The sequence below is a fragment of the Pteropus alecto genome, unplaced genomic scaffold (genome assembly GCF_000325575.1).
Source record: "Pteropus alecto unplaced genomic scaffold, ASM32557v1 scaffold700, whole genome shotgun sequence".
In the NCBI taxonomy this organism is placed as follows: Eukaryota; Metazoa; Chordata; class Mammalia; order Chiroptera; family Pteropodidae; genus Pteropus; species Pteropus alecto.
The window spans coordinates 338247-348718 of NW_006429611.1; the positions used below are offsets into that span (position 1 = coordinate 338247).

Below are 10472 nucleotides of genomic sequence, written 5' to 3' on the forward strand. Positions count from 1 at the left end.
GCGCCCGCCAGCGCCGTGGGGCCTCCCGGGCCGGTGCCAGGGGCGGCTTCCGCAGGAACTTCTTTTCTACATACTTGTCCTTGATCCAGGCCTCCTTGTCCTGCCTGGACCAGGGGTGTACATGAGGCCGCACTCACGGCTGCGGCTCCGTGCCCCTGCCCCTGCCCACGCTGCCCCCACCTCACCTGGGGCTGCTGGCCGTGGGCTTCCTGCTGCCCGGCCCCTCACACTGGGCCTCATAGATCTGGTTCATGGTGCTGTTCCCGAGCTCGCACATCAGCTAGCAGGAGACAGGTGTGCAGGCCTCAGCCGCAGCTCACAGACCCCAACCTGACCGCCCCGCACAGGCCTGCGATGGCCCCACACACCTTCAGCAGCTCTGGCTCCCACGAGTCCAGCGTCAGCGACCGCACCTTGGAGCAGTGGACACCCAGGCTCCTGGACCGGAAGCGGGCAGGCAGGGGTGAGTGGGGGCAGGGCTCAGTCCCAGCACCCCAGCCCAGCTGCCTGGTGAGCCTACCTGTGGATGCCTGAGCACTCGATGCAGAGCAGCACGCCCAGGTTGATGCTGGCCCAGCGGGGGTCTGGCTGGCCACAGTCGCCACACTGGCCGTTGCCAGCCACACTCTGCATGCGCTGCAGGGCGCTCTCGCCCTTGGCGCCACGCTCCCGAAAGTCCGTGGCGGAGTCGATGCTGCTTGTGGATGGGGACGCTGTGCGGTCCAGCCTCTGGGGACGGTGCGAGGGCCACTCAGCCCTAGGGGAGCTCCAGCCTTGGTTTCCCCAGCAGGTACCCCCCTCCTCCCAGCCAGAGATGCCAGCTCAGGCAAGGGCCCCTGAAGCAAAGCCCGCACACGCGTGTGTGCACGCAAACTCACGCACACAGCACACACACATGCACATGCACACGCACACTCGCACGCAGCCTGCGGGGGCCGCGTGCACACGCGTGGAGGGTGCTGGGAGGGCCACACCTCGCCGTAGCAGCTGTCTGGGCTCTCCCGGTAGGCGGAGGCGATGCTGGCTTGCACAGCGTGGACCCAGGCCTGCCGCAGCTTCTCTGAGTCAGCCTGCAGCATGCAGCTCCTGGGCAAAGGGACCCATCAGGCCGAGCAGCAGGCACCCCCTCCCCAGCCCCCCAGGGCTGCGCCTCCTCACTTGGTGGGCGACACGACTTCGAAGCAGAACCTCCGCTCGATGTCCTCGCACGGCTTCACGGAGCACAGGCGGAGGTCATCCACCACCACGGTCAGCACGTCCTGCAGGTGGCACACGTGGCCCTCACACTGGCGCCCAGCCCTGACCAACCGCCGAATGCTCCGCCTCAGAGACACGGACTGTCTGAGACCCAAGTGCTCTCTGTCCCCTGACGCTTTGGCTTTGGTGCCCGGCAGTGTCCTCGGTCCTATGTGAACCCCGCCGATCAGCCCAGCCCAGCCCAGCCCAGCCCAGGGCCCAAGTGCAGGGGGTCCTGCAGCGCACCTTCAGCTTCTTCTGGTAGACAAGCTGGCTGTTCTGGATGGAGAACCAGCGCCTGGGCAGGTGGATGGGTCAGGACAGGGTCAGGCAGGGCCGGCCCCCGTCTGCCCCATTGTCCCCTGGGGAAAGGCCCTCCCTCACCGGTTCCATGTCTTGAAGGCGTTGCTGGCCCTCTTAAAGAGGTAGCCCTCCATCACCACACCACTGGGCGCATCCACGTCGAACTCTGCTTTGGGCTCATCGTAGGAGAAGTCCTGGGGGCAGTCGGAGCCGGGCCCCAGTGAGTGCCCGCCCCCGGCTGTGAGGACACTGTGCCCTCCCAGGCTCCCTCAAAGGCCAGGTGGACAAGGGCAGTGCTCTTCCCAGCCACTTCCTGACCTGAGCAAGGCCCCTGTCCCAAACCTCTGGGCCCAAGAGCCCCAGCACCCGCCTCAGCCTCATAGGGCTGGCAGGCTCTGGGATCAGGAAGGAAGCTGCCTCCCCCCATCCTGAGTGCCCCATTCACGTCGCCAGCTGGGTCTGCTCCGCTGGCCTGACAGAGCTCCATTCAGGCAGCCGGGGAGACACTGAGTGCTGTCCTGTGTGTCCGGCGGTGGGAGAGGAGGCCTAGCCACCTGCTCCCCTGGCTGAGAGGGGGCAGGAAGGGACAGCTGCTGCTGCTCCCACGGGGGCGCGTCCCGGCTCAGCCTATGCCCTTGCCAGTGCCAGCCGCCAGGCTCGCAGCGAAGTGCCCACAGATGCCTGGGGAGCTCTGAGGCTGCAGAGGTGTCCTTGGTGCTGAAGCGTGCAGGGCGGGAGGGCAGCAGCCCCGCCTGGTCGTCCTCCCTCCACTCCTCCCCCCCAGAGTGGACGCCCACTCACCTGCAGCAGCGTCTGTGGGGTAGGCAGAGCAGGAGGAGGGGGAGAAGGGAGACAGCACCAGTGAGTGACAGCTCTGCCTCCCACCCTGCACCCATCCCCGCTCAGTGATCCTGAAATGGCAGCTCCTGCCTGCAGCCCACCCCCGCCCCGGGCAATGTGGGGGCAACTGTCTGGCAGTAAGAGACGAGGCCCGAGTAGGAGCCAAGGACTGAGGCCCCACAGGCTACCCCTGGCCTTGAAGGAAGGGGATCCGGGTCCCAGCTGCAGCCCCAGCATCTGTGAGCTGAGGGGCTGGCCCCTGCCCACCCAGTCCTGGCCTCTAAGCGACCACAGAGCCACCCCTCTTTCTCCATAGTGGCGAGTCCCCTGCGGAGGGGGCAGGCCTGGGGAAAGGGACATAGTGTGAGTGCACGGGGGCCCTCCTCAGGCAGCAGTATGGAGAGGCTTCAGGGCAGTGGCCTCTCGGGGTCCTGCGCACGCGCGTGGGTCAGGCTGCAGGCCTCACCCGCTGCTGGATGGCCGCGTGCCTGTGCTCCATCTCCCGCTTCTCCACTGCGGAGTCGATCACCAGCTGGTCCAGCTGTGGGGAGCATCGAGGAAGTAAAGGGACCCCCTGAACCCAGGCCCCGGTCCCACCCTGCCCCCCAGGCTCACCTCGGCTGCCAGCTTCTTCATGTAGGGGTCCAGCTGGTGCAGCAGGCTGTAGCCCTGCTGGAAGAAGCTGTACTGGGCGTGCATGAAAGACAGCATCTGCAGGGTGGCACAGGTGAGACAGGCCCCTCCTGTGTGCCCACACCCAGCACACGCCTGTGCTCCAGGACAAGCCCCGCCTGCCCTCACCAGGCACTCACAGAATCCAAGATCTCAAACTTCTTCTTGGCCTGCAGGACGTTGATCTGCCAGGGGAGAAGTGAGCAGGCAAAGGATGTCAGGGCCGAGGTAGCCTGTGGCCTGTACCTTGCCACAGAGTCCACTCCGGCTGCTGTGGTTCCCTGAGACCCCCTGCTCGTCTTCAGCTCCCTGCACTTGTGCCCGGCCCCTCCTCTCACAGGCCTGGTGTCCTTTCCCATGTCGGGACGTCACGTCCTCCCCAGGGGCAAAGCTAGGCATTCCCATCCCTGCTCCGAGTCCCTCGAAGTCCCTCCGCCAGGTATTCTGGGCCTCGGCCCCTGCGGCCTGCAGCCCCCGCGGGCCCCGTCCCAGCTGGGCTTTGCCTGCCCTACCATGTTACTTCCCAAGACCTGACAGTGCAGGTTTTCTGGAGCCAGAGGCGCCTCTTGATGGCAGGTCCACCCGCCCGCAGGACTCCCCCACACGTCAGTCCACCTGCCCTCAGGACCCCCCACAGCCCCTGGGACCCACACTCGGCGCCGGGCGCTGACCTGGAGCACGTAGTCCAATGCCAGGTGGCGGAAGCACTTGCGGGTGACGGTCAGGGCACCTGTGGCCTCCTCCACCTCGTGCGGCCGGTGCCGTGGGGCCTGGGCGTTCCTCGCCAGGGACAGCTCCAAGTCCTCCCGCACTTTGTCGAACTGCTTCTTAGTCTCTTTGAACTTACGCACGTCCCTAGGGATGGCAAGTGTCGGTCAGGGGTCCCAGGAGGACGGACGTGCGGTCTCTCACCCCCATGAAACACCCTCCCTCTGCTCCCGGCCACGCTCCGTGCTCCTGGGTGGCCTCCCTCTCTGGCCTTCTTGCCCACTCTCCTGCCAAGGACACCTGGGCCTCCCCCCCCGCCCAGACCCCCTACCCTGGTCCAGGACCTCCCCTTGCCCTTCACCACCTCACCCCCAAGACTGGTCCAGCCTGGGGTGACCCAGCCTCCTCCCTGACTCCAGACGTGTGTACCCAACCTCAACGCGACACCACACGGGCGTCTCCTGGACACCCCAACTGCATACGCAGGTGTGGAGCTGAGACCCTCGCCCTGCCCTCAGCCCCTCCTACAACCCTCGCCCCTCTCCTGGGGCCCTCCAGCCTGTCCCACCTCCAGCCTTTGCCCTGCTGAGCCCCCAGAGCCTGAGGCCTTGGGCAAAGGCCCCTCCCAAGCAGGCCCTAGGCCACGAGATCGAGCACTGTGCGTGCACCCACTCCAGTGCAGGTGTCACCATTAGCTCCCCCGGGAACGGCCAGGCCTCCCTCGCCTGAGGGCCTTGGGCCACTCACTCTTTGACGAAGTTGTGGAGCTGCTGCCGCACGGACCTCTGTGCCTGGTCAAACAGGATCTGGGAGCCGAGGGAGAACGGAGTGTCACGAGTCTGTCCCCACACACCCGAGGCCAGGCCCCGGTCCCCCAGGTGAGAACAAGGGAAAGCGCCCCAGCCCTTCCTGGGCCCCAGCTGGTCATCCCACAGAGCCACCTCACAGGGTCCAGGGGACTGGGTGCAGCCCCAGGCCTGGGTTGACGCCCAGAAGCAACAGCTGTGACCACCTGCCCAACTCCCCTCCTGGCTGTCAGAAAGACGGGGCAAAGCCACCCCAGATCGGCCTCCTCCTACGGCCCCGCCCCACACTGGCCTGGACAGGGCAGGCACACACAGGGCACCTAGTGACACCCGGCCCCCCCTAGCCATGGGAGGCTACCTTGAGGATGACCAGCCCTGTGGTAGAAAGGGTTGAGTCTGAGCCTGAGCTCCCCGGGGACCTGGCCTGGGGAGCGGGGTTGGGCTGGATGCTGGGACCTAGAGGGCTTCCCATAGCACTGGCGACACCCAGCATCAGACCCCCCCACGTGGCAGGAGGGCTGGGCCCTATCCGGAAGCAGACAGACCGACAGACAGACAGACAGACAGACAGGACAGGACAGGAGGGCCTGTTCTGAGCTGTTTATTCCTGAACTTCCTCTGCAGTGGGTGGGGCCCCTTGTTTAGTCTGGGGCTCTGGTTCCCAGGCCTCCATCCCACCAGCCACATGGCCTCGGGCCCTGCTCCGTGTGACCCAGACCCATCCCGGGTAGCAGTGAGGTCGGGAGTCACCTAGGGGCTGTGGGGTCAGCCTGGGAGATGCTTAACCAGAGACCCCGGCCTGGGTGGGGCGTCTGGATAGACCCCAAGGCCTCACCCACCCTGACCCCATCGCCCTCAGCCCTGGGCTGTGTTGCCACCTCCCTCACCTTCCCTACTGTCTGGCCCTCACTGGGGACACAGCAGAGCACCTCATGAAGTCCCGCCACCCGCAGACTAGAAGAGCTGAAAAACGGCCTCCCCCGGAGCCAGCTCAGCTTCCTCAGAGCCAGCCCTGAGAGCCGTCCAGGCTGGGCGGGGCCTGCGAGGAGCCAGCGGGGCAGCCTGGCCTGGGACAGCGGGACAGTGGGACAGCGGGGCAAGGAAGGAAGACGGGCCCCCCGCCGGCCCGGCCGCGCTCACCATGTGGTAGTTGACCATCTCCTGCAGGCTGTCTCCAAACCTCTGCAGACATTCCTGGGGGGGCGGAGGGGGGGGGAGACCCGCCCACTCAGATGGGAGGGCCAGCACCTCCCACCCTGAGGGCCAGCACCTCCCAGCCACAGGCCACAGAGCCACCCCTGCTCCCAGGGCCTTGACACCCTCAAGGGGCTGCCTTCCCATGCTGCCCTTGGCTGGAGGTCAAAGGTCAGCAGCCCCTCACCGAGATGACGCTGTCACCCTGGCATTGCTGAGACAGGTCTCGGACGCCGCTCACGAAGAGCCTGTTGGTTGTGACGTAGGCCTTGCCAGCCTCGATCATGCCGCTGCACAGCTTGACCAGCTGCGGATGAGACGGGGAACAGCACTCACGTGGCCCGCCTGCACCGGCCCTGGCCGCCACCGGGAGCCGGGACAGCCAGACGCAGCTCAGGGCCCATCGGAACCAGAACACAGCTGCCCTGGAGCTGCTCGAGGCTGCAGAGGGGCCAGTACTGCCCACCCTCCCCCCCAGCCCGCTGTGCCACCGGGGCCTCGGCTCCAGAGCAGCAGGTTGGAGCAGGACAGGGATGCCCTGAGCAGAGAACCCGAGGCTGGCGTAGGCACGTGGTGCCGGCCAAGGGTCAGCAGGACTGGCCGGTGGGGGGCTCAGGGACGCTGCCCCACCTGCCTCCCCTACCTCTCCCCTTAGCCCTCAACCCAGTCACTCAGAGGCTCAGCCCCCAGCGGCTGTCTCCTCCCCCAAAGACAAGGCTGTAGGGAACTCACCAAGGCCCACCCCCACTTGATGGGAGACCTAGGGGCAGACACCGTGTGTGGGCACCATGGCACTTGGGACAGGCACAGAAGGCAGTTGGGGCAAGTGGGGGACACGGCCATGTCTCGTGCAGGACACACAGGCTGCACGCCCCATGTGCAACACACACGCGCTCACACACGCGACCCCACGCATGCACACGCACAGGTGACCGGGCACAGGAGCAGACACACTCACACACACGTGATCACACGCGCGACCCCATGCGTGCGCACACACAGATGGCCGGGCACAGGAGCAGACACTCACACACACGTGAACACACGCGCGACCCCACGCGTGCGCACGCACAGGTGGCCAGGAGCGGGAGCAGACGGCAGCCCTACACCAAGTGCGCCCCGCCCTCCCTCACCTTGTCCAGTTTGGCCTCGATCTCGACCACATCTGTCTCCACCTCATCGACGGTCGCCCTGCAATGGGGACGGGGTGGCCGGCGGTCAGCCTGCAGCCAGCGCGCTGGCACCGCAGTGTGAAGTGGCTGCTCGGCTGAAGGCCACTTGCTCCTGTGGGCCCCCTTCCCACCCCATACCCCTCAGACAGGCCAGGAATGGAGGCTGGGAGACTCAGCCACCACCCAAGAAGGAGGGGCCTGGACAGGGACCCAGGTCCAGCTGACTCCAGAGACACTCAGCGCCTACTACACCCCAGTCAGATGTGATGCCCCATCTGGGGTCCGGCTGCTGTGGCCCTTAGGACAGGTACACGTGTGGGGCAGGGACCAGCCTTGCTGGCCATCCTCCTGCCCAGTGCCCATCTCTCTCCGGGGCCCAGAGTTGACCCCCACCCCAGCCTGGCACCTTTGGCCCAGGAGCAAGCTTGTCTGGCCAAAGCCCAGAGCACTGGGCAGTCGCTGTCTCTGGTTCCCAGAGACCCTGAGTCCCCCACCCTCAGAACACTGAATGGCACGGTCTGCCCAGAGGGGTGGGTCAGGCTCTGGAGGACCTCCTCCCCCTGGGCAGCCTGATGGTGGGCTGTCTGGGGAGGGGAGAGTTAATGCATGACGTCACCAGAGGAGCCACTGGGAGAATCCCCGGAAGGCAGAGGCAGATGGGTCGGGCACGTGACCCCCATGCTCCGGGAACAGGAAATAGGGAAATGGGGCCAGGATCCTGGTGCCCCCCCCAACCTACTCAGCTGGTGAGCCGGGCCCATCTGGCCCCCTGGGGACAAGGGACAATGGGAATGGGGCTCAGTCCAGGGGTGAGAGGCAGGCCTCCAGGGACAGGTCTCAGGTGGGTGGGCGGAGGTAAGCCGGCAGCAGAGGGGCGTGTTCCCAGGGTTCCCCAGGCCCAGGCAGGGCGAGTCCCTCACGTGGGGTGCAGCTCAGCACGATCTCCGTTAGGAGCTGTGAGGGCACCAGGCGCCCCAACCAGGACCTTGTAAGGTCCTCACCAGTCACCCTGGTGGGACTGGGGCTCCTCAGGGGCTCAGGGGACATCTGCTTGGACCTGAGGTGGCCCAGACGTCAGCAGGGTGCCCTGCAGTCCAGCCAGAACAGCCCTTCAGCAGCCCGGCCTGAACTGCCTGAGGTGTGGCCAACTGCAGGGAGCTGAGATCCCAGGGACCCTGACCACGCTCTAGCCTCTCCCCTCCCCCTCAGAAGGTCCCAGGGCAAGGAAGGACCACCCACCCAGGAGAGCATGCTGCAGAGGGAGACATGGCCTCGGAGCCTCAGCCACCCCAAGTGCCCTGGGCAGCTGCCTGGTCCCTGGACAGCGGCGAGGGCAGGGCTGCACCAGGAGCCAGTGCGCCAGCTCTCCCCTCCCTGGCCTCCCGGGACCCTAGGCCTTCTCTGCTGCCTTCCCTCCAGGATTTCTTCCCGAAGCTTGGAGGATGGGGAGAAGGGAGAGGCCGCCACACCTCCCAAAGCCATGACTCAGCACCTAAAGCCCCACCCAGAGGAGGGGGCACCAAGAACAAGGGGTGGGTGGAGGCCCAGGCCTGTCTGGGAGAGTCTGGATGCCCCGCTCCAAGCCATGTGCATGGGGGTTGTGGGTATCTCCCCAGGTGAGGAACCTACGGGCAGGGTCCCCTTCCCAGAGCTGGGCCATCTGTCCCCACATCACTGACCACATCCTCCTGGCCTGCCCCACCCTGCCACGCTCAGGGCCAGCTGCCAGGAAGCCCAGGTTACATCCTCTTCTGCACCTGAGGGTGAGTGGACAAGGAGACCTCAGGGTGGCCTCGAAGCCCCACTAAATCTCAGCCCAGCCCCGAAACCCAGAGTGCAGCTTCTGAGGCCCAGGGCCCGGGTGACTCTACTCAGCCCCTCCCCCAGGCCTGGCTGGGCACTTCCACAGGGCAGCCCCTCCCTGCCAGAGGAAGCATGGCAAAGCCACCGCACCCACTGCGGGTGTCACAGACAAAGCAGGCTGGTGTGGGAGGGAAGGCCTGGAGGTGTATGGGGTGCCGGTGACCCCAATCTGACTGGACAAGGTGGGCCTGGACCCTTCCACGCAAGGGGCCAGGACAAGGCTAGGATGCCTCAGCCAGGACCCAGCCAGGACCCAGGCTGAGGCCTGGCTCCACTGCGCCCATAGCCTGGGTCCTGGGGGACAGCGGGCAATGGTGAGGGCCTGAGCTGCTCACACCCCTGCCCTCAATTAGGCAGCAACAGAGGCGAGGAGAACTCAGAGGATCGCCCCCACCTCTCTGCCAGGGCCTAGGCCACTAGGGACCAACCAGGCCCCTCACTCCAGCCCCGCCAGACCTTTGTCAATGAGTCCCTGTGAGGCGGCTGTGCAGGGGGCTGGCTCCAGAGACACAAGGGAAGAGCACCCATGCTGAGGCCCACTGGTGTACCCACACACAGGCCCTCTTGCTGGCACATCCCAGAGATCCAGCATGCAACACACATATACACACGAGCAAGCACACATGTGCAAAGGCATGGTAGATATGCTTATGTGCAATCTAGTGTGCATGCACTAGATTGGCAGTGACACCGGGCATACACAGACACACATGTGCAGAGATGCGTGTACCCAGTGCTGGGATACACACAAGCAAAGTAACGTGTGTTTAGTGCCAACACTCATGAGCACGATAAACACACAGTATGTGTATGTGTCCACACTGAGAGCTGACACGTGCACACACGTGTGCACCCATCACTAATCTGCACACACGCAAGCGTGCCAGCACAGGGCTGCAGCTCACCACACATTCACGTCCAAGCTGTGGCCCCTCGAGAGAGCGCAGACCGACATAGCTCACACTTGTGCACCTGGCACTCCGTTAAGGCAGATGTGCACAATCGTGAGCACTTGGGGTCTACGGATGAGCACGCTGCACTCCCAGGAAGGGCTAAAATCATCAACTCAGGGTGGGCCACAACCCAAAACCTCTCACCAGAACCTGACAGCCAGTCTGCTCAGCCCAGCCCCCACCCCTCCAGGCTCCTTAGGACACCCCAGCCAAGCAGCCAGCCACGGACCAAGACAGACTCCAGGGACAGCCGCCCCACACGCCCATATAGCTCTAACGAGAGCGGGACCGCAGGGCCGGGGAGGGTCTCAGCCTTGTGCAGGTGGCTAGCACGAAGGTGCAGACACAAAGCGAGGATGGACACTCCCACGGGGAGGTGGCCGGGCCGGCGGCAGTCCCGCCCCAGCGCGCGCATTCTCCGCGCGAGGTGACCAACACAAGGGGCATCTTTTGTTCCGGCCCATCGGCCGGAGCGCTGCGGGCTTTGTCCGAGGCGGGGTCCTCCAGCACCCGACACCGGCTTCCGCGCCGGGCACAAAGGCGGCACAGATGTCCCCGCCCCGCGCCCATCCCCCGGTCGCCCCGGGTGTCCCAAGGGGGCGGCGACCCTGGCGACCACAAAGGGCGCGCCCCGCGGGCGCACCTGAAGCGAGGCGAGTCCTTGATACACTCCTCGAACTCCACCGTCATGGCTGCGGCGGCGCGCGGCGCTCACTGGCACGAGG

General features: G+C 65.8%; 1 protein-coding gene across 1 annotated transcript in view; it reads right to left on the reverse strand.

The window, feature by feature from the left end:
* Positions 1-10472, reverse strand: part of ACAP3 (ArfGAP with coiled-coil, ankyrin repeat and PH domains 3) — a 12713-nt gene extending 2241 nt beyond the window's left edge. The window contains 19 exon segments of the mRNA XM_015588308.2: position 1; positions 3-104; positions 186-280; positions 369-438; positions 521-729; positions 975-1086; positions 1159-1259; positions 1483-1534; positions 1621-1733; positions 2341-2352; positions 2846-2920; positions 2995-3090; positions 3192-3236; positions 3723-3906; positions 4507-4565; positions 5706-5759; positions 5947-6066; positions 6893-6950; positions 10391-10472. The exon segment at position 1 is cut by the window's left edge and continues 91 nt beyond it. Of these exon segments, the coding sequence (XP_015443794.1) occupies position 1; positions 3-104; positions 186-280; positions 369-438; positions 521-729; positions 975-1086; positions 1159-1259; positions 1483-1534; positions 1621-1733; positions 2341-2352; positions 2846-2920; positions 2995-3090; positions 3192-3236; positions 3723-3906; positions 4507-4565; positions 5706-5759; positions 5947-6066; positions 6893-6950; positions 10391-10437 (1605 nt within the window). The 5' untranslated portion in view covers positions 10438-10472.